This window comes from Eleginops maclovinus, chromosome 3 (genome assembly GCF_036324505.1).
Source record: "Eleginops maclovinus isolate JMC-PN-2008 ecotype Puerto Natales chromosome 3, JC_Emac_rtc_rv5, whole genome shotgun sequence".
Classification (NCBI taxonomy): domain Eukaryota; kingdom Metazoa; phylum Chordata; class Actinopteri; order Perciformes; family Eleginopidae; genus Eleginops; species Eleginops maclovinus.
Window position 1 is genome coordinate 1,931,733 of NC_086351.1, and position 23,912 is coordinate 1,955,644.

Below are 23,912 nucleotides of genomic sequence, written 5' to 3' on the forward strand. Positions count from 1 at the left end.
CTCTATAAGTTCGAGTCAAGATGTGCACTTTATCTTACTGACTGCGCTTTAATCTGTCTGGAAGTTTCTATAATGAAATGTCAACATCATCATTTTCAATTTCCATTAAAAGCATGACAAATCCCAGTCTTGATTGAGGAGGAGAAATTAGAAATGTCTCTTTTAATATCTTTAAGAATATATCTTCCTCAGACCCTACTGATCAGCAACCTTCACTGGAAGCATTAATTGTATACTTTGGCTTGCATACTTTCTGGTCGTTAACTCTTTTTAAGCCATTAATCAATACAGACAAGGATAACTACATGCTGCTGTGAATAATGCTGCAAGTTAGAGAAAGTGGTACATTCCAAATCAATGTCCTAAATAAACTGAATTTGTCGTTTGAAGTTGTTTTTAAAACAAACACAAACTCCATTTATAATCAGAATTACAATGAACACAACAGGAAACACATCAGCATATCACACTTAAAGGGAAACAAGCTCAAAGCTAACCTTGATGTATAAATATACAACTATCAATAAGAGACGTATCCAGAGAGGAATTCAAAAGGACTTGCAAATGCTCTCATGAATGCATAGACGCCTCTGTTGTCTGCAGTGTGTTGCTCAAATACCTGTCTGTTTTATCAGCTAGTCAAAGTGACCGCACTCTCTGAAATGCGCAGCCAGAAGGTTTCTGACTGACATCATTTACTGTGCCAATGTTTTCCATCACATTAAAACAGAGCTGATGGATGAGCAGCGCGCTGTTGGACCGGGAGGATGAGATGACGTCAGGCTGACATGAAGTACCTCCATCGGCCACTGGGTGGGGCTCAAGGTTGCCAGTAAGCTGAGGAAGAGTTTCAGTCAGGAGGGACTTGTTCCTGGATAGAAGAGCATTTCTTGACATGTGCACAAGATGATATAAAAAGTAAATGATGTTTGGCAGTAAGACACCATCGTGACGTTGCATCTTTTAATAAGGAAAGCCTGAAGATAGGAAGTGAATGGTCATTTCAGATGCAAGACATTACACCTGAAGTGACAGCTGACGGCAAAAGAGGAGAACAGATTCAAAGTTTGAGAACGATTGGCTGTTGGAGTTTGTGGCAAAATGTAATTATGGGATGTATTAGGGTTAGGGTTAGGGTTAGGGTTAGGTATAAAGTCATAATCATAACATTAGAGTTAGCAGAGGAATAACAGAAATAATTCAGAGGGGATGAATGTAGTGGTATTGAACTTAGCTTAATTTCATACGAGAACAGGTCTCTTATTTTGGTTTCATAGCCATCAGGACTGATTCATTCTGCCTGACGCCATTGTTTTTTTAAACCCCCTGGATCTTACACGTTCATATACGTTCACGTTATCATCCGTGTCATTTGGATTGTCTAAGTTGTAATTTTATAAAGTCCTTTTATTCCAAAATGTGACCTCTTTTGCACGTCTGTTGGTCCTTCCTATGATTTCCTCCCCCAAGTTTCTTTGATTTCATTTGGGGATTATTTCTTTGTGTGTTGTCAGAATCCAATAACAGGTGTGTCAGATGCTACAGTCTTTAAAGCCCCCAGAAAGACATGTTTATCTTGGGATATTGGGCTATGTAAGTAGAAATGTATTCTATATGTACGTTGCTTTGTGACGTCTTGACCCTGAGTGGTGCAAACTGATTTCTGTAATCTGCGTGTTCAAAATGTTTCAGGACATTATTAAGCAGTCCAGCGTGCTTCTTCAAAAAAGGAGACGCGTGAAAACAGGATGACATCTTTATTGAGATGGAAGACTTTTCAAGGACAAAAAGAAAAGAATAATCAGAACATTTTGTTTGCAGTGATGTTTGGTAACACTTGGTGCTGTGCTAAATGATTGAAAGCTTTACAAACCATAACATTGTTTGAATATTAAAGATGTAAAGGAGGGATTCATGGATTTATTTTGACTGCTCAGCTTTTTTAGATCCTTGGGCATCCATGTCTTGGAAGAACTCATTGCAGGACACAGTCAGCCCAAACACAAGAACGACAAACTCCTGGAAGCTGATTTCCCCATCCTTGTCTTCATCCAGCCCGTTCATAATGTCTTCCACCACCTGGGGGTCCTTGCAGCTCTACAACAGAAAGATTAAATGTTGATGGTGAATGTACTTGAAATCCTTGGTGGTTGATAACCAGACACTATAGCAGTGCCCAGAGGACTGCTATTATTCACTAATTGATCGTTGCTCAGTTGAACAGACCGTTGCTAAGGAGAACAGACCGTTGCTAAGGAGAACAGACCATTGCTAAAGACAACAGACCGTTTCTCAGGAGAACAGGCCGTTAGTAAGGAGAACAGGCCGTTAGTAAGGAGAACAGACCGTTAGTAAGGAGAACAGACCATTGCTAAAGACAACAGACTGTTGCTAAAGACAACAGACCGTTTCTCAGGAGAACAGACCGTTAGTAAGGAGAACAGGCCGTTAGTAAGGAGAACAGACCGTTAGTAAGGAGAACAGACCATTGCTAAAGACAACAGACTGTTGCTAAAGACAACAGACCGTTGCTAAGTGGAACAGACCGAAACTAAGGGGAACAGACCGTTGCTAAGGGGAACAGACCGTTGCTAAGGGGAACAGACTGTTACTAAGGGGAACAGACCGGAACTAAGGGGAACAGACCGTTACTAAGGGGAACAGACCGTTGCTAAGGGGAACAGACCGTTGTTAAGCAGAACAGACTATGTGTAGTCATATCAGTCCGTGAAAAGAAGTCTGGTCAATTTCACATCAGTCAGCGCACAACAAACATTTGCTTTCCTGCTTCTGAACACAAAGTACTTTTTGAATATTCCTTTTGTGTTTGTGGAGAGCACGAGACTTTGGATCCACGATGACTAAAACGTCACCAGTAAAGAACAAGGAACAGAGGATAAATGAAAGAGCACTGGACAAGAGAGAAATCAACTGAAAAGACAGACAGGACATAAACACTAAAGGGAACAGCAGAAGAAGAGAGAGTAAACACTAAAGGGAACAGCAGAAGAAGACAGACAGGAAGTAAACACTAAAGGAACAGCAGAAGAAGACAGACAGGAAGTAAACACTAAATGGAACATCAGAAGAAGACAGACAGGAAGTAAACACTAAAGGGAACAGCAGAAGAAGACGGACAGGAAGTAAACACTAAAGGGAATTGCAGAAGAAGACAGACAGGAAGTAAACACTAAAGGAACAGCAGAAGAAGACAGACAGGAAGTAAACACTAAAGGGAACAGCAGAAGAAGACAGACAGGAAGTAAACACTAAAGGAACAGCAGAAGAAGAGAGACAGGAAGTAAACACTAAAGGAACAGCAGAAGAAGACGGACAGGAAGTAAACACTAAAGGAACAGCAGAAGAAGAGAGACAGGAAGTAAACACTAAAGGGAACAGCAGAAGAAGACGGACAGGAAGTAAACACTAAAGGGAATTGCAGAAGAAGACAGACAGGAAGTAAACACTAAAGGAACAGCAGAAGAAGACAGACAGGAAGTAAACACTAAAGGGAACAGCAGAAGAAGACAGACAGGAAGTAAACACTAAAGGAACAGCAGAAGAAGAGAGACAGGAAGTAAACACTAAAGGAACAGCAGAAGAAGACGGACAGGAAGTAAACACTAAAGGAACAGCAGAAGAAGAGAGACAGGAAGTAAACACTAAAGGAACAGCAGAAGAAGACGGACAGGAAGTAACACTAAAGGAACAGCAGAAGAAGAGAGACAGGAAGTAAACACTAAAGGAACAGCAGAAGAAGACAGACAGGAAGTAAAAACTAAAGGAACAGCAGAGGAAGACAGACAGGAAGTAAACACTAAACGAACAGCAGAAGAAGACAGACAGGAAGTAAACACTAAAGGGAACAGCAGAAGAAGACGGACAGGAAGTGAACACTAAATAAATGTCTTTATGTACGGGTACAGCTCAGTACAGGGGTGACCTTTGTATTTTAGTAAGTCTTTTCTTATTAAAGTGAAACTTTTGGTTACAGTCCACCAGGTACTCACCTTCATGGATTCACCAAATTCCCCCTCCAACAGGTTCTTGAGCTCAGCTTTGCTCAGCTTGTACTTGTCACCTTCTTTTCCAGAATAGTTATGGAACACTTTAAGGATTCCCTCAATGGAAGATTCCAGGTTGGAAATCATATTCATTCCTGTAGTTAATGCCTGCAAGGACGAATCAAGACATTCCATAATACAACCCCAAAATTGTATTACCTCAAGTTGACAATAAGCTTTATTTGAATAGCACTTTTCTTGCATCAGGTTCAGCTCAAAGTGCTTTAACAAGGCAGACATCACAATTTAAAAAAGCCAAAAACAAAACAAAAAACATGATATAGGAGTGTAACACTAAGAGACACAGCAGTATAAATAGAAATACAACACAATGAAATGGTGAACCCTCTCAGTAAAATAAAGGGAGACAGTATCAATAAATACGATAAAATAGAACCTATAAAATAAAATATATAGAATAAATTAAAATAAGCAAAATAAATAAAATAAGTAAAATAAATAAAAAATAAGTAAAATAAATAAAAATAAGTCAAATAAATAAAATAAGTAAAATATATAAAATAAGTAAAATAAATAAAATAAGTAAAATAAATAAAATAAGTAAAATAAATAAAATATATAAAAATAAAATAAGTAAAATAAATAAAATAAGTAAAATATATAAAATAAGTGAAATAAATAAAATATATAAAATATATAAAATAAGTAAAATAAATAAAATAAGTAAAATAAATAAAATAAATAAATAAAATAAGTAAAATAAATAGAACCCCAAATAAGACATAAATAACAGAAATGTAAAACATCATTAATAAAGTCAAATGGGTTAAACACCAACTTAAAAGGGAATTCTCAAAAATGATAATAACATAAATAAAACTATATTAAAATAACCACATTTTTAAATGAATAAAAGAACCTTTAAAAATGGGGTTTAATAAAAAGGTAATTCAAAAATATGTTTTTTTATCTGTCGTTTAAAAATGTGCCAAAAAGTTGAAGACAAAAGAAAAAAGGCAGTGCAGCCATTTCGTAATTTTCTACGGTTTTCAAAGATGTTATTTTGCGGTGGTGTTGCCGGGCAGAGGGTGGATTGCTCAGTGAATTCCTAATGTGCTGGCACATCATAAATGCTAATTTTCCTAAAAGTGAATGTTTTTTTCTTTTGGCTTCATCTGTTTAACTTCAGTAAATGATACCTATGCTGTTGAATTAATGCAACGCGGCTCAACAAATAGATTGATTCACTTATTAAGTCCAATTTCGAAAAGCTACTTTACTTCAATTAAATAACACACAGATTCAAAGTGCTTGACGTTCAGCATTAACACATTTCTAATAATAAAAAAACACAATAAATAAAACTGTCTGTTAAAAGTCTCTATCCGTGTGTCCTGTGTTAGTTTGTCTTACTTGATGCTGCAAATGGAGCTGCTACGATGCAAAGCGTCAGACTTGACGTGACAAGAAAGTATGATGATGCCTTAGGCCATAGGTGTCCAAACAGTGGCCCGCGGCCCACTTTTAATCAGCCCTCAGCAAATGCTAAAAGTATAATGGAATATGGCCCACACCTGAAACTTGTGCTTTTCTTGTATTGTACTTCTTAAATATGTAAATATAAAGTATTACACATTATTCATGTGTTTAAGCCCAATTTTCTAATGAATGCAGTAAATTAAAGTTGGACATGTTCAAACAAATCATAGTTGATCCCAATAACTTCTTCACATAACCAGCTTGAGATAGACCTTTCGTTCTTCCCCTTTCTATAACGTGAGGCTTCGGTTTTAAGGGTGAGCTGCAGCACTGTTTGTAACTAAATAAATGAACCCCTACGGAGAGCTGTGATGTTTCTTAAAGATTATTCAAGTATCAAGAATAATTGACCGACATCTGATTGAATTTGCTAACTTTAATTATGAGGCAATAGACCTCTCCTCTAGTGAGGGGCCCAGACCCTCGTATGTTTTTCTGTATGTGGCCCTCAGGGAAAAAAAGTTTGGACACCCCTGCCTTAAGTCAAATAAAATGCAAGTTAAAAGAGGTTATAAATGTCAGCCAGAGTTTAAACGGATCTTTTAGACACATGAGACGCTGCTTCAGGGGGGCTGAGTCACTTCACCTCCACCCTCCATGAACCACAAAGGACAGACCTCCTGCAGGGCAGCATGCACGGCAAAGGTGGCTCTCATTACCTGCGATAAACTACCTGATGCCTTAGTGCTGAGGCTTAACTGTTGTCAGGTTTCATCCTTTGAATGTCTGATGATTCTTATCATTATGAGCAGAGACGTGCTCTAGTTAATAATTCAGCGCTGCTCTATAGCCGTCTGAGAGTGTGTGAATAACTCACTCTCAATCCACGGTAAGAGAGCCAGAAGTGCTACATCACTTTTCTGAATGCTGTGGCGTCACATTGCTTTAATGAGTCTCCATGATTGCCGTTAATCATTCACTCCCGCTGAGATCAGGGAGCTAATTAAAAGCCTTTGAATGCCAAATGCAAAGTGTATTAATTAACTGAGAATAAGACCAGAGCGTGGATATTTGGAAATGTTAGACTGCAAATGCTCCTACATGTACAAATAATAAGACCCTTTTTCACCATTCACCCCCTCGTTAGGCTCTGTTCTTGAACTCTCACCTGGCAGATATCTGACTGTTCTCCCCCTTTATAGCTTCCCAAACTTCTGTGAACACACACAACAAACACAACTCACCTGACGCTGACAGATCTGCTGCTGGTGGAAGTGGCTTCAGCTCTCCTCTCCTCAGTTATATGGGCTCCTCTCACCTGTGTGCTTTGCAAATAAGTCGGGATCAGATAGGCACCTCCCTCCAGTCAGCGGAAACATCACCTGCTGCTCAGGCGAGCTGCAGAGCCTTATAAGGCAACCACAGGTGCTTGGTTTCGTCGTCTCTTGTCATAGCAGGAGAGGTGTAGTAAAGTAATAAAACCAAACTTGACCATTTATGTGCAAGGCATGGAGGCGAGCACCACTGAAACAACTCCGAAGCCTCATGAGGGATGATATTCATTCCAAATGTTGATTGCATTTCACAAAAACAGGTCAACAATTAGCCTAACACATCAACAAGTGTAGCTACTGGTTCTGTTATAAAGTCTTATTTACAAAGCACAGTATCACTCTCATGTGTCTTGGTTATTATTAATAATGCTGTTAGGATTACATGAATATTTATAGCAAAAATACTGATCCTTATTTCCAGCTATTTTCCAAAATCTTAAGGAGAAGTTCCTTCGACTCTGAGACGAGGGAACCGGAAGTGGTAAAATGCGAACTCACTTCTGGGTTTTAGGACTTTAGGAGGTCCCTGTGCCACTCTACTACAACTGTATGTAATATATCCAGAAGTAGTATTTAACTTTATAAACAAAACACCACAAAAACTCTGCACACCACCTCGCAGAGTGCAGAGATAGAATGATAGAATCGGAGGATGAAACCCTCTTTATTAGTCACATACATGCACACAGCAGAGCACAAAGTGAAATGTGTCCTCTACATTTAACCCATCCTAGTACTAGGAGCAGTGGGCAGCTATTGTGCAGCGCCCGGGGAGCAATGGGGAGGGGGGATTGGAAATGTCCGGTGCCTTGCTCAAGGGCACCACAGCAGGGCCTAGGAGGTGAGCAGGGCCACTGTTCCTGTTCCTGTTCCTGTCCTGCAAAAAGCTACCTGATGTTTGTGTTCCTCTGCCAACGACATGTTTGTTGTTGCCATAACTCAAAGAGAAGACAACATGTCACGGTGACTGCAGGGAAGCAGTAGGATTGTTCTGCAGTTTCTCCGGCATCTCCATCTCCATCTCCAGCAGTGTGTGTTGTGTCTGGGACTGCTGCAGGCTACCAGAAAGCTACGCTGTGTTTCTGCTCAGCTTCACGTTCCTAAGATGCACCGTGTCATTGTGAGTGTTGAGCAAACACTACAAGGGAGAATTATTTTCTCCGCTTTAGCGAAAAAGTCCTGTTAATTCTTTAAATGTCCAGCTTTTTGGTCCATGTTCTACCAATTTAACTACAGTGTTTGTGACCAATACACTTCTGATTATGTAACTCTGTACAGACCAAGATGCTTAAGCAATCCCCTCCCTTTTCCTGCTATTGCCTTTTCTTGTGTGCTGCATGTGTTCATCACGTTGCATGCTTATTAGGTGTGACTAATGCTTTCCTGCTACATCATTTGCAATTAAGGGGATGATTATACTTGAACGACTGGTGCAATGCAAATCGAGCACAGACAGACAGTGAAATCCTTCTTTAAATTGAATGATTTACATCAGTATCTGCAGGAGACCATTATGAAGGCTTTGGATATATTTGCATGCTTCCTGTTTCCTCTTGCTGAAAGCCAAATTCTCTATGAATGCAAGCATTTTAAAAAGGTCACAGCAGAAAAGTATGAGCTCATTGGGTAAGGGTTGAGATGCTTCTAAGATTCATATTAAGGAAGGATCAGTGAAACATACCATGTAATAGATTGATGGCTTAGTGGAAATCTAATTCATATGTTTTATGTGGAAGGCAATGATTAATAATGAAATCAGAGATGGATTTTCTATTCTTGGTTTGAAGCAAAAGTAAAAAGGACTTGGGACCAACTGGATGCAAGAGCCTCTCGACCCTCTTTTTGTTTTGGGAAAGCAAAGCAACCAGATCTTATTTCTTCATCTGAAACACCCTGCAGAGATCAACGAGTGGATGTGTGAGCAGACCTGGCGGCAGACCTAAATGCATCTTGGGAGGGCGTTTGATTCAGAGGGCGGGAGCACGGTAAAGATAATACGTTGATGTGGACACATCAGTTTATTGATCTTGCTGATTCATTATGAACATATCAAGTTGCAGACGTACACACGGTTAATATATTTAGCATCTCACCCGGGCTGCAGATTAAGAGTTTAAACTGCTGTCCACTCGAGCAGTCAACCTGGTTTTGGACCAGCAGAGTGATCTAGTAGGGACAACAGAGACATCGGGGGTTCCAGGGGGATTCAACCCCTATGTTGATGCTTTTTTTATGCGCTCTGGCCACTTGTTTACATGCAAAGAACACGTGTCGACTATTGAATACTGTACATGTGTAACTTTACTGCAACATACATATTTATTTTGAAGATCAAATATATATTGTTGTAAAAGACATGCACTCTGCCATAGCTCCTCTTCTGCCTGTGTCACTCAGGGCTAACCACCAACACACACACACACACACACACACACACACACACACACACACACACACACACACACACACACACACACACACACACACACACACACACACACACACACAACACCCTCGAAGTCGGGTCTGTGGGTAACAGCCGTCCAACAGAATCACAATCCTACAGTCATTTTTGTTTCGGTATAACACATCATAACAAGAAGTGTAAATGTCCAGCATTTTACAAGGAATACAAATAAGGCACATGTACTTGACATACTTCTGCAACTACAGAACACAGTAAATATGAACAATCTAGGAAATAACACATGTTCCAACATTTTAACACTCCTTCATCTGTGGGTCCTCTCTCCCTCTGTCTCGCTCGCTAGGACGTCCACCAAACCAAGCTCAAGGGAGACATCTACAGACCATTTGCAAACTCTACAAACATGTACAGTTGCTACATAATACTGACTCATGTACTGCATGTGAAAGTGAAGGTCATTAGGAAAATATCACATTATTTTAAGGAACACTCATCATCATCGTATTGCACAAGTGTGAGCTCAACTTAGCTTCAGTCCATCCATAAAAAAAGCTGCTGCTTCCCACGTATTCAAAACTCTCACATTACTGTTACAAAGAAATATATCTGACAGCAATCAGATTAGGGATTATCTGTCAACACTAGAGGGTATGAAGAAAGCCACTTTGAAATCATGGGCTATAATCAGTGTGAATACAAAGGTAAGGAATGCAATTCATCAGTGAGTGAAGAGCTAGCATGGCATGCTAACTCTAAAGATCTAGCAAGATTCATAAGGGATTTTATGTACCGGGCTCTCGAGCAAATATGTATCAGAGCATGGTCCTTTCACAATCAGGCTCCTGCCACCATATGTTCCTGAAACCACGCTTGTTATCCAGATTGCAAAAGGAGAATCTTCATTTTTTGTGGCGTTTCGGAGCCTGTCAGCTGGGAACTTGGCCCTGACGTGGAGCAGGGGGCATTGGCAGGGTCTTCGGGAATAACACGACAGAATGCCGTGTGGCTGTCAGAGGATGGTGTTATTGTCCTCATGATGAAACGTTGGCTCATTTTCAAAAGGTTACCTAACCCCCAGGGCTTTACGTTGACACTACTGGAGAAAAAAAAAGTCTTTATTTTCTAACCTTTTTATCAGAATGCCTCGGGAATTTGTCTTTGATTGGAAAGTTCATTATTGTTCCTTTTTATAATCTCATCTTTGGGTACTGCTTCTTCGTCCGCATTAGGTCTTCCTACTTCAGGCCTGGTATCTTCGATGGGGGGCCCAATCACTGACACCTCCCCAACAGATGAAGTTCTGCTCTTAACACTGTGCCTCTCCTCTCGGGTCGTTGCCGGCTTGCCCAGAACACTTCTCAGCTGTGCCCAGAAGAACGCCTGCTGGTTGACCTGCTGGGGCCACTCCAGGTATGTCTTGGTGCTGAGCATCTTCTTCAGCCTGCAGTACTTGCTGGGAATGGACCCGGGATCCATGGGCTCCATCATCACAAGTATGACATCACCAAAGGTCTTTCCCATTGCTCTCTGCTGAGTGAAGTACAGCTCGTAGTTGCACCACTCGCTGTTGACGAAGTGCCGAGAGAGGACGAATATTACCTGAGGATGGAGACACAGCGAAAAATGAAAACGTGAATTATTTGCTTTGTTATATTTCCTTGTGTTGTATTTTGTAAAGAAAACTCAATGTCGGTACCTTACGGCTGCTTTCAATGTTGTCAATGATGTTATCGATGATCCACTTTCCTGGCATGAAGTCCCTCTCATGGATACACAGACGGTACGGGTTCTTGTTGTTCTCCAAACTGGGTAAGAGCTGTCCCCTCACCCAGTCTGCATCAGAGTGGCTATATGATATAAAGGCATGATAGGTAAAATTCTCCAATTCCCCTGCCGCCTTTTCCTTGTGATGTCTGTACTTGGCCCGGATGATCTGATACGTTGCTTTAGTGTACCACGGGAGGTCAAAAATATAGCAAATCAGCATTAATATCAAGATCACTGCTGCAGTGGTCACCACACAGATGATGATAACTAGTCTGGTGTCACACGCCACTTGACTGGGAAAGAATTTGGATATGACTGTGTTCAGCAAAGCCTCTGGATGGTAACACCTGTAGTTCCACGGCCAGTCGGTGAGGTTAACCCGTGCCTTTGAGATTGCATCCTGGACGAAAGCATGGAGCTCACAGGTGCAATGGAAAGGATTGTTCCCCGCCCTCAGCTGAGACAGTCGAGGCATGTCCTGGAATGATGCCTTGCTGATGAGACCAAACGAATTCCCATCCAAAGTTAGTGACTGCAGTGACAGACTTTTCCACTTATATGGTATGAACTTGATTTTATTTCCACTTAACAGGAGCTCCTTCAGGTCGGTGGCTTTCTCAAAGTACATCATGTCCAGCTGGTCCAGGTCGCAGTAGGACAAGTCCAAGTAGTGCACCGTGGTGGGCAGACACTGGAGTGCTTCACTTACAAATTGATTGTGGTGAGCAATAATCCTGGTGATATTTTTGGGCCAAACACAGTCCTGACTTTTTTCAGCAGATCCCATCTGGTTGTGGCTAAAATCCAACATCTGCAGCTGCTTGAACTCCTTGGTTAGCAATGACAAGTCTCTTAAACTGGTCAGGACATTTGTGCTCATGTTGAAAGTGTGAAGATTTGGCAAGGCGCCCCTGTAATCACACTGTTTGTTGAACACAAACTCATTATTGAGACGATTATCAGAGATATCCAGTAACTCCACGCCTTCCATCTCAACCCAGGCATCGCAGGGAACGAAGTTGAAGTACACATGCTGAATGGACAGTTCCTTTACTTTGTTTAACCAGGTGAAGCGCCAGTCAAATCTCAGGATATCAGGGTTGCTGATATACCTAAAGAGATAGAGATTTAAGTTTCAGCATCCATTTATTTTATAGGTAATGTGGGTATCAATCAGCTGGTAGTATCAAATCAGCTGTAAACATGACTGAACAAGTACTCAGATCTTGTACTTGAGTAAAAGTAGAAGTACTCAGATATTGTACTTGAGTAAAAGTACAAGTACTCAGATCTTGTACTTGAGTAAAACTACTCTGATCTAGTACTTGAGTAAAAGTAGAAGTACTCAGGTCTTGTACTTGAGTAAAGTACAAGTACTCAGATCTTGTACTTGAGTAAAGTACAAGTACTCAGATCTTGTACTTGAGTAAAGTAGAAGTACTCAGATCTTGTACTTGAGTAAAAGTAGAAGAACTCTGATCTAGTACTTGAGTAAAAGTAGAAGTACTCATATCTTGTACTTGAGTAAAAGTAGAAGTACTCAGGTCTTGTAATTGAGTAAAGTACAAGTACTCAGATTTTGTACTTGAGTAAAGTAGAAGTACTCAGATCTTGTACTTGAGTAAAGTAGAAGTACTCAGGTCTTGTACTTGAGTAAAGTAGAAGTACTCAGGTCTTGTACTTGAGTAAAAGTAGAAGTACTCAGATCTTGTACTTGAGTAAAGTAGAAGTACTCAGATCTTGTACTTGAGTAAAGTAGAAGTACTCAGGTCTTGTACTTGAGTAAAGTAGAAGTACCAGAGTGTAGGAATACTCTGTCACAGTGAAAGTATTCTAAATGTTCCTCCAGTGAAAGTAGAAAGTACTCTCCTCTAAATGTACTTAAAGTAGCGACAGTAAAAGTACTCATTGTCTGATTGGTCCATTTCAGAATAATATCTCTGATATGTTTTATAATGATTGATCATTAAAGTGTTCTCAGAGCTGGTAAAGGTGCAGCTAGTTTGAATGGCTTTGTATACTGCAGGGTAGCTGCTGGATTTACTGCAGGTGAACTACAGTCTGATTTAAGGACTGATTATATTTACCATCATTAATCCTAATCTGCCTAGCAACTAAAGGGATTAAATACATATACAGGAGTAAAAGTACACCATCTACCTCTACTTATGAGAAATCTAATTCAATGGAAGCAAATTATTGTTACACCGTTTGTGATTTTTTACTTATTTTTGGGGCCAAATTATTTCAGTTGCATCCATTACTTGTGGTAAAACTGCAGGAATTTGCGAATATTGCAATACTTTATACATATTGTGAGTCTTGGTTTGAACATGCATCAAGTCAGGTAATTGCAAGTTCGTGAATTCCTGAAGGACAATTCTTTATGAATGCAGAGTAACTTAATGATACGTACGCCTATACTCCACAAACAACCCTAGAATTGATCTTGTAAACTGCCGTTTGGTAAGGTTTCACACCATATGATGTCCCTGATGCCCCGTAATAGGAAGAAATACTCACCAAAGGTCCAACTTATCCAGTGCCAGGTTGGTGATGCTGGAACCAGCTCCGCTATCAACAAACGTGGGTGAACGGGCAAAATCGATGTACTGAAGCCTCAACCTTTTGATGTGGGCGTCTTGTAGGTTCATCAAAGCCATACTGAGGAGATTCTCATTGAACTTTCCTCTGTGAAAGACGAGCTGTTGGGCCCTGACGTCTTTTAAACCCTTGAAAATGTCCTCATCCCCCATGTAGTACATGAACTCAAAGATGTTTCGGAATTGGATGGCCCTGAAGCTCTTGTTGGCAATGTCCTGTAGCATGTAGGGAAGAGCATTTGGCAGTTGATCTATGGCCATATCAAAGCCCATATCTCTTGTGTTGATGGCCTCTAAACTTCCAGGCTCGTAGTAACTTAGATTGGATGAGCATTTGATTGCAAATTCCTGTAACTTCATGTTCTTCAGGGCCTGTAAATCAGCTTTCTTTAAACCCATCACCAGAGCGCCACCCATGGACAGAACTTGCAGTTTGACAAATTTAGAAAAGCTATCAGCCAAAGATGCATTTTTGTAAAGGTTATTGGACATGTAGAGCTTTTTCAGATTCAACAGAGGAGACAAAGCTGTGGCAGGAATTTCCTCCAGAGAGTTATTGAAGATGTTAAGATGCTCCAGCAGCGTGTTCATTTTAAAGGCATCTTTGTCAATGTGTGATATGTTATTGTACTGCAGCTTTAGGGTGCGAAGCTGAGGGAGGCGGAGGAAGTCATCAACACGGACAGCTTGAAGTTTATTGTAAGACAGATCTATCTCTTCCAGCGTGGATGGAAATTGTCTCCACGGGACATTTTCATACTGTCTTCCCAGACAGTCTGCTGAGCGACCAGATTTGTAGATGCGACAGGATGCTCCGTCAGTGTGAGTGGTGCGTGGGGAGGATGGAGTTGGGGAGGCGAGTGCTCCAAGAAGAAGAAGAGCATTCAAATGAACCAATCTCCATGTCATGGTGGCAGACCTGTAAAATAAACAAGAAGCATGGGTTTACCTTCACATGAATTCCTTCATTTAACGAGGTAAGCAGAGTCAACTAACCCTGGTCACACAGAAGTCGTTAAGCTTTTCTTCAGAGATGTAGGTGATGTCAAATTTAAGTTGGAATACCTTTTCTTTGACTGCACATTTTCCTTGCGTCTCCATCGATCTTCCAGTACATTTAGTTTCTTTCTTTCTGATTTTCTATCCTCGTATGTTTCTAATCCTTACATACCCTGAAACACTATTCCTCTTTACAAAAAGTACTTTTTCTCTAGATACTTTATATTTACGTCAACACATTCTTATTTAGAAATGTCATGATGTCCTCATTGCTTGTATTTTTCATCGTATTGAATGAAAGTAATCCTTCTCTTGGCACTGTTTTTACTGCCACTTTACTTTCCCGTCATCAGTATGCTGGGTATGATTAAGTCATTCACCAATCATTTCATTAATCAACCATTGTCAGACTCTCATTAGAGCTGAAGCACTTATTGGTCTGGTCAATCTTCATTCTAACAACACAAATCGGACATCAGTACAGACATTGGTACAGCAGGTGTGTGTGTGTCCCGCGTCATACACAATCACCTATAACCATGTGAGCAGAAAGGAGGCGACATTAATTAATAAGCGTGTCATTTGGTAAATATCAACAGAACCTCCTCACACACATCATGCCAAGTGTGAAGGCTTTTCAGAAAGACCAACCATAGACCAAGTGCACACATTTACATTATTTCTATCAAATATAGGACATTTCTCTGGCCCTGTTTCCGTGCTACAGCAACAGCATTACACACCGCACAGTACTTACCCTCTCAAGACTATTTTCCCGCCTGAGGCTGTTATTGCAGACTCTTTTAAATCTCCTCTCCTAAACCCTTATTTATATGACTGGTCTAAGGCTACACACTGTTTTGGCCCTCACATGGATGAGCCAACAAGCTTTATATCACCCGCTAAACAAACATTGTTAGTTTTGGTCCTCAAGTGACGTGACTTGAATAAACATTTGTGATAGTGCAGATATGGACCGTGTAGAAATATATTGTTTCCCTATTTATTTCAGTTAATCTTTGACAGCTTGGACAGCCGCCAGAACGAACCAGAGTTGGCAACCAATACTTTAAATATGATTTAAATGAAAATCGCTTTACAGTAGCTGAAGACATTGAGATTGTTTGGAGCTGTTCCAGAGCTAATGAATCATAAAATAAAAAGGTGTTTGGAATATCTAACATTTCTGATTATTCAAACTGCATAAGGGTTCAGATAGATAGAATCGGAGGATGAAACCCTCTTTATTTGTCACATACATGCACACAGCAGAGCAGTGGGCTGCTATTGTGAAGCGCCCGGGGAGCAATGGAGATGTCTAAGGAAGTGAACTGGGACCTCTCCAAGTAGCAGTGACCCTACGATTCCCAGTCCCAGCCCCTACTGACTGAGCCACTGCTGGACACATAGATAGACACATAGATAGATGTGTGTTACAGATTTGTTCAGCGAATCGAACGATGAAGATGGAGATGAAGTGGACATAAATTCCAGATCTATTCTCCTCCCAACACGAGTTCATTTGGTATTCAGCCAAGCACTCCTCGTTGTTTGTAGGTCAACAGTCATCTGAATGACTCATAACAAATGTTTTTCTGGGTAAATAAAAGACAGCAAATGAGATTTTGTATTTTTCGACCTAATTACTTTCACCCTGTGTTTACTGTGTGGCTCCCATGCTTGATAAATAAACATTATCTAGGTGAGAAAACAGCAGTCACAGGTGAGAATTCTGTCTTAAACTTCTGCCGATGTCTTGTGATCCAGGATTATCGTTTTAAGCCCAACGTTTGCAGGAACCAAACTTGGGGCTTTTTGTCAGTAGCCCTTGGCTGTTCAACCATAGCCTTTCCCATGGATCAGTGCATCAAGCTCTAAACACATTAAAGTATGTAAATGATCTGCAATGGTTAAAATCCACCTTTCTCTCCCACACAGTCCCCTCTCCCCTGCCTGGAATGCCTCCATTGGACTCCTTTCTTTTGTCTGTAACATAAAAACATCACTATGAAACGCTCACGCCGCTATTGGCTAGCGCTCCAACACATTATAGGTGAAAAACTAAGGGGGCGGGACATCGTTAAACCATTGACCAATGACAACAGAGCCGGCCAGCTATCCAATCAGAGCAGACTGGACTCTGATTTCAGACAGAGGGTGAAAAGAGGTGCTGCAGCACAGGCAGTATGAGAAACATAAAGAGCATTCTGAACATTAAAGCAGGGAGACATGTCCCAGGAGAGACACTACTGATATGGACCTCACAATGAGGTCTCCTTTACACCTTTCTCTCTCACCCATATCTCAATAGTTACAATATGTGCACCCATCTTACCTTGACCTTATACTGTAGTTGTTTTAGTTAAGTGATCTATGGCAGATGGCTTTAGACTATACACTGTGACTTGTACAGGAGGGTGGCCCTCTCTCACACAGAGAATACAGAAGCAACAAAGACAGCAGTAGCAGCAGCAGCATGCTTCCTTTATAAAGCCCTTCTGAGAAAACAGCATACACACCTTGAAGCTCTACTGCAGTGTACTGAAACTCTGCTTTAGATTTCACGGGTGTCTCTAGGGTCTCACTCTTCACATTTGTTCAATGGCAGGTTATAAAGTCCATCGGTAACTTCCAATAACAGATTTCGGTAAACATCAGATCTTTACGGTCAGCTTCAAAGTCAACTTTATTGTGTATGAGAGACACAATCCATTCTTCCTCTTTCTCTGTGTCGTGGCATCCTGTACATTTCGTAATTCTTCATCGTAACCTGTGTGTTCCTCACCAACATTTGCCCGAGGCTACAAGTGCATGACCTCCAGCTGGTTTGACATTAACCCACCAGGAAGGAGATGGGATCTGTGGTGAGAAGTTACTGGCTGACCTGTGTTTGTGCAGCGTCCTGTTCTGTGGCGTGTGCAGCCTTATCTGTAAAAGGAATGTGCAGAAACAAAGTGGCAATGCTGCAGGCTGTTCTTCTTATGTCATTATTGGGAGTCAAGTTAGTCTGTTGCAATCACTTCAGCACACATTTAAGTTTTCTGATTATTACTTTATACAAATCAGAGTGGCTCACTGTGTACACAATATGTTGATAGGAATAGGGCCATTTGCTTTGTGTCTATAGATTACACACACAAAGCATACAGTCCCTTTTCCCGGTTCAATATTATTCCTGCATGTGCAACTTGACCCAGGTTCATTTAGTTCAAGCTGTACAGACAACTGGAAACCCCCCCACCCCGGAAGCCTGACAAAAGGAAAAGGAAAAGCATCGACAGCTTTCACAAATCCTGTCATGTTTGAATTTTATAGACTGACACTGCTTGGCAACAATAACATCTCAGTGAAGGTGTTGTGTTGCAACAGGAGGAAGCAAATTGAAACGTGATCATCGGAGGCCGTCTTCTCGTAAGAAAAGTAAAAACAAAACTGGAACATACAGACCACAAAAATGACAACTAAATGCAATATATTAACTCAAATCTATCCGCAAATACAGCTCGAACCGGACAGTTTAATTTAAAAACTGATCAAAATCAAGGCAACAGAACAAGAGATATTGCCTTTTGTTGCAGAAAACTTGTGCCTACATTACCCATATTGCACTGCGGCAAAATCAGAGGTTTGGGGAGGATATGCTTACATGCACCAGCCTCAAGGTGAGAAGCAGGACAAAGAAGTCCTACTAAAACGTATGTGTCAGTCTATGATCACATTGCCTTCCATTGGGAAAGACACATCTGTAGCTAAAGCAATTACCCAGTAAGAACAATTGTCTCGGCCTTGAATCAGAAGGGTCCAAAAGTTGAAGTTTAAATGCGCTGGAATCCAAATCCAGAGTTACTTTTCCTCCTGAGGCTGCAGATTGGAGTGTGCAGATGCTTTTGGCGTTCAGCGAATGGAGTTATCTGTGTACATACACTCATAAAACATCGTAGCAACGGGTTGTGTTGTGTTTCCCATGATGTTTGAGGTGTATTGAAACTTCCCAACAACACTTTTGCTTAAATTCTTTGGCTGTGGGTGCAATACTTAGCCAGAGCGTGATCCGTCCACATCATTAACCCTAACCCTACACTCGATTCAGTCCATAGCAAACCAATGCAACGTACATGCTGCACTCTAGGCTCCGTGGTAGTCCGGCACTAAATTAGCAGCCTGGCTATGACACAAACAATTGATGGCTCTACCATTGATTGAACTATTATATCTGTCTCATGCTCCATGAATGGCGTCATCCATTGAGATCAAAGCTCTATTACTGTGTGTGATATTTACCCAGCAGTCAATAGTCACTGGCAAACAGCTCTTTCATTGACATGCCGGCAGCACTGTGAATCGACACGACACATTCATCTGGCAGCAGACTTGATTCACTGATGAGTGTTCTTTACTCTGGTTCAACGATGCTCCGTGTTTACATGCGACTCACAAACACAGCTGCACTTGTACTCGAGCTCGTGTTCATCCTGCACAATGACACACACCCCACGTGTTTAAGTGCTTTGGCTGTTCATGTCATGCATCAAGCTTACTTTCTAAAAATCCCACTCACACTTGGACGTATTTAACCAGACAGTTGTTATTTGTCCAGGTTTGTTCTATGACCGTCTCTGGGATTTATGATAAGGAATTGTCTGTCGTCAGAAGCATTGGTGTTTTTTAAAACTGAAAACCAGCCACTGGGATTACTCTGGATTGGAACAATTACTGGTTAGAAGGTGACAGATATCAAGGCACCGTTCCCTACACTGTGGATATATGGCAGCCCACATCTAACACTAGGATGGGTCAAATGCAGAACAGGGATTTTATAAAAGTACATCTTTATCCAGAACATGGACAAGTGAAACCGAAATGTGGAGGATGAATAGATGCAACAAGGGAGAAGTGAAAACTAACGGGGGAAGTGACCCCTTTCAACTTTCACCATGCGATCTCTATTGAGTCAGCATTCGCCTTTCAACCTGTTTCCCAAACATGATGTCAAAACATGAACCCTTCTGCTTCCTTGAAGGGACCAATTCAAAGCTTTCAGAAGCTATTTTGATCCCATCGGGTAAAGGGTAGATGTGACGCATCATGTCCAAGATAATTAGTAAAAAGGAGACAATGGAAATGTCAAAATACCAACATCTGACTTATCAAACAGGTGTGCCTACATTACTGTCTTTACTTTTGTTTACTTTGTAAGGAGGTTACTTTTTAACAACCTGACTCACGATGGAGTGATACTGTGGGGAATATGATACAACAAGTTGTGAAACGTTATTGAAAAGGTACCACATTATTTTACCTTTACCTTTTACCTTGCCTATGTTGCCATGCATTAGTTAAACCTGGGCACAAATATCCTCTGGGTTCAATTTTCCATTTTTCATCGAATTTTAAGGGGATTAACTATTAAAAAGAAATACAAAAAGAAATCAGAGGAAACAGATAACAGAAATTCAAAGCTTTGACATCAAGGTGGTCTAAAAGTATTTATTTCACAATAGTAAATCTAGATGTTATCCATTGAGGACACAAAAAGGTAACAGTGTTCAGCAGAGAACAATGAGTACCTGTGATTTGACTCTGAACTGAACTGCGTGACAGAGCCATTTAATTACTAATCACTGACTAATAAGTAATACCAGGAGCAAAGGGTAAACCTTTTTATGGCTCTGTAATATCAAGCTGTCGGACCAACAAAGGCAGAGAAATATCAAATGAATGAAAGGCAAAGAAAGAACACGACGAATCAAGTTCCACGGAAAATAACAAACTGGTCCGACTCATGGAAGTGTTGTATGGTTTTCTATTAAAGCAAATGTAATTGTAAGAGAAAAAGGAAGTGTCTTAAAACAGGTTTGTCTAAATGAGGTCCAACCTTTGAATACAAGTAACAGCATAAATATAAGCAGTAAAGGAATTAGATTTATAACATTATGCAAACACTTTGGAAAAGGTCTAAGAGGGTAAAACAGCAGCAAGGATCCGGTGACTTCAGTTTACTAACAAATCCCAGCAGAACCACTGGAGAGTTAGCCAAACTTGACTCACTCTAAATAAATCATCTAAAATGGTTTATTCTCCCAAAACACAGGTACAGTGTTTATTCCTCAAAGTGTTGTAGAAGAAAGTCCAAACACATTATCAGTCAGGCAGAAACAGCTGCGCAAAACTGCCTGAAAGGAGCTTATTTACCGATGGAGATTCACAGAGGCAGACCATGAAGGAGGTGGTTGAAGATTACACTGGTGTACATTTACCTTTATATTCATCCTCAAATCCTGTTATGATGGCCAAACCATCGATGTACTGTAACGTTAGCCAAAGTAATGGGATGTCATTAGTTTTACAGGCAGGTGGTCTCGGTGGACATTTAGAAACGACGGCTAAAGACACATTGTTTTTAGGTTAACGACACCCCACTTTCTTTTTTGGGGGGGGGGGCAACCAGTGCCTTTAATATAGTGCAGTTCAGAAACGGGGAGACAGGCGCGGCAAAGGGACTCAGGCCGGTTTTGAACCTGTGTCCCCCGCATGGGGATCAACACGACCGCCTGCTCTACCCACTGAGCTATACGACGGCCGACACCCTGCTTTTTAAACATGGTTTGAGCCTTTTTTATTTGCCTACTTTTATATTGTTTTATTTATTCAACAGTTTTAACGACAACATTTCCTTTTAATTTGGTCTTTTAATGGTTTATCATCTTTCTTTTATTTGTGTTTACACATACGTTTGCTTTTATTTTAAAGGGTTTTTTATTTTGGTATCGCTTCACTTATTTAGGAATCCTTAATTATTTTATTGTATGTTATTTTTATCACCACACCTGTTACTTCAATGTGTCTCTTAACCTGTTCAAATGTTATATGTTGTCGCTACGCTGCATGTGTTTTTAACTTGTGTGTCTGCCAGTTTGTAAAGCACTCTGAGCTGCACGTGCTGTGTGAATAGTGCTACCTGAATAAAGCTGTATTATGATTTTACTTTATTGTCCATTGAATTTACATAAGGTGGCAGTCATAGTGAAAGTGGATGTTCTTCCAGTCCATCAAATGTCACAATAGAGCATGATACTACTATTGATAGTAGAATTAACAATAAATAAGACATTGAAATCTTTGTGTTGGTGATGAAAAGCTTCCTTGATGTTTGGAAAGGGTGTTTAGGTTTGAAATAATGTGTGTGTGTAAATAATTGCCTGATAATAAACTAAATTATCACTAATTACTGCAATGTATTCTACTGGGAACATACATGTCTGTGCGAGATGCATGGCAATCTACCCACTATTGGTCGAGGTATGTTGGAGTTACTGTGTGAACAAGCACCCGACAATGATACCCCAGTTACCTCACCACTACAGCATGGATACAAATATGTAATAGCACCAGCTGAACCTGTCGGAGCCTGCATGTTTAACCCAAATGACACGTTTCATTTGTGACAAAATTGGCTACTGAAGCAACAATATAAACCCGAGTGGGGATGGAGGCGAGGGTGTGCCGGGTGGAACCACATCTTCACCCACCCGAGGAAGCATGCGCAGCGTTTATGCTGCATGGGCTGTGGGAGGCTTGGGGAACGGCGGAGAACCGTGATACAAATCAATTACGCAACAGGTAAGACTGTGGTTGAATTAAGGAGCATTCAGGTGCCTTTGAGCTGTTTTTTAAACAGACACTGAAACTAGTCAAGACTGCAGGAATCAACAAATAGTTGATATCCTCCTTTGAATCCTCTTGCACTTTCTGCTCTTCTTGTGAAGCAATTAAAATAAATGTGAAAGCAGCAAACGTCCTCAGGGTTACTGAGGCTTTAATTTGGTATTGAAGGTAACAACAGGAGCAAAGAGTCGTCGCCTGCGATGGTCCCTTCTTCCAGGACAGCTGTGCTGACAGTCAACAGATGAGGAATCTGATTAAATGCTCTCTGTGCTAATCAGGTTTACTTTATTTATACACTAAATGTCAGTTTGTTTATTCCAAAACACTTTGACTTGATCCCCCGGGATGATTCATCATCTCTGTTCACACTGCGGCATCAATACACAATAAAACCTCCTTAACACACCAATCCACTCCAGCCACGTCATCATGGGGAGAAAAACAATCAATGTGTCATGCATGTGTCACGCTCTGCATCCCGGATTAGGTTTAATTCTGTTGTCATTTGCTGTTATTATTTCTTTTGCATTCTCCCTCATTTTAGATACTCTACCAGGACTAAACTCCCGGACCTGCTGTGTTTCCCGCCTGTGTGATCTTCTGCCCTGCCTGGTTCTTTGATATGTCCCTTATTAGCCCTCCTAACCGGTGCATTAAACCTGTCTGTGCAAGTGTGTTCTGTCACTGCTTCTCTGTGATGATTGTGATGTTCTAACTTTGTGAACACTGCCGGGTGGACGGATCAAACTTCTCCTCTATTACTTGAGTTGTACTTCTGGGACCTCACTTGAGTTGACTGCCAGTATTTCCTTAAGACCCTCCTAAAGTTCTCACTACAACATACAGTATTCACACTTCAATACACTTGCCCAGAAGCCAAAACATTGGCTATTAAAACAACACATTTGGAAATAAATCTTTCAACTCACCTTGAGTTATAGGCGGTGGGATACCACTTCTTCACCAGTTTTACATTCCTGAAGCATTTTAACCTGTGTGTCTGACACGCAGTGAAGAATTGACTCAACGCTGGATGAGTTAGCTTGTTGTTACTCAGCTCAGTTATTTTCTCTCTGTCTGCCCTCCCACTCTCTCTTTACCAAGTGTGTGTGGGCGTGTGTGTGTGTGTGTGTGTGTGTGTGTGAGTGAGTGAGTGAGTGTGTGTGTTGCTCAGGAATGTGAAATGTCAGTGGAAGATTTTCTTCACCCTCACAAGTTCCAAATGTTTTTAAAAATCTGACTTCCTCACGGTTGACTGAAAAACAACTTTTGGCAAAATAGGAGGAAAACTGTCTCGAGAGGCAGGACTGTTTTTGACTAAATCTGGGCCACCCTTCAGAGGAATTCATCTGGTAAGGCTCTGAGAGGAAGTTTTCCCTCTAACCCAATAAAATGAAGGGAAATTAGCTTTGAGTGCTTACAGTATAAACAATTGACATTTAAAAAAATCTAAAGCAACACGTCTGAAAGGTGGGAGTAAATGATAGATGGTGGAAAAGCATAAACATAAGAAGTGAAAATGATATGGAGTTCTGCTTCCCCATCAATACATACTGTCCACTTTGCTGATTGAGAATTTGCTGATTGTAAAAACCGTTGGCACCAGTTCTCC

The 23,912-nt window shown here is 40.8% G+C and overlaps 1 protein-coding gene across 1 annotated transcript; it reads right to left on the reverse strand.

Moving 5' to 3' along the window:
* Positions 1–1,742: 1,742 nt before the first annotated feature.
* Positions 1,743–23,347, reverse strand: tlr18 (toll-like receptor 18). The gene is made up of 6 exons (XM_063879064.1): positions 23,230–23,347; positions 13,557–14,555; positions 10,963–12,145; positions 10,410–10,865; positions 4,011–4,172; positions 1,743–2,097 (listed from the first exon to the last, which is right to left on the reverse strand). The coding sequence occupies exons 2-6, from the start codon at positions 14,543–14,545 to the stop codon at positions 1,921–1,923; spliced, it is 2,967 nt and encodes a 988-aa protein (XP_063735134.1). The 5' UTR covers positions 14,546–14,555; positions 23,230–23,347; the 3' UTR covers positions 1,743–1,920.
* Positions 23,348–23,912: the final 565 nt, after the last annotated feature.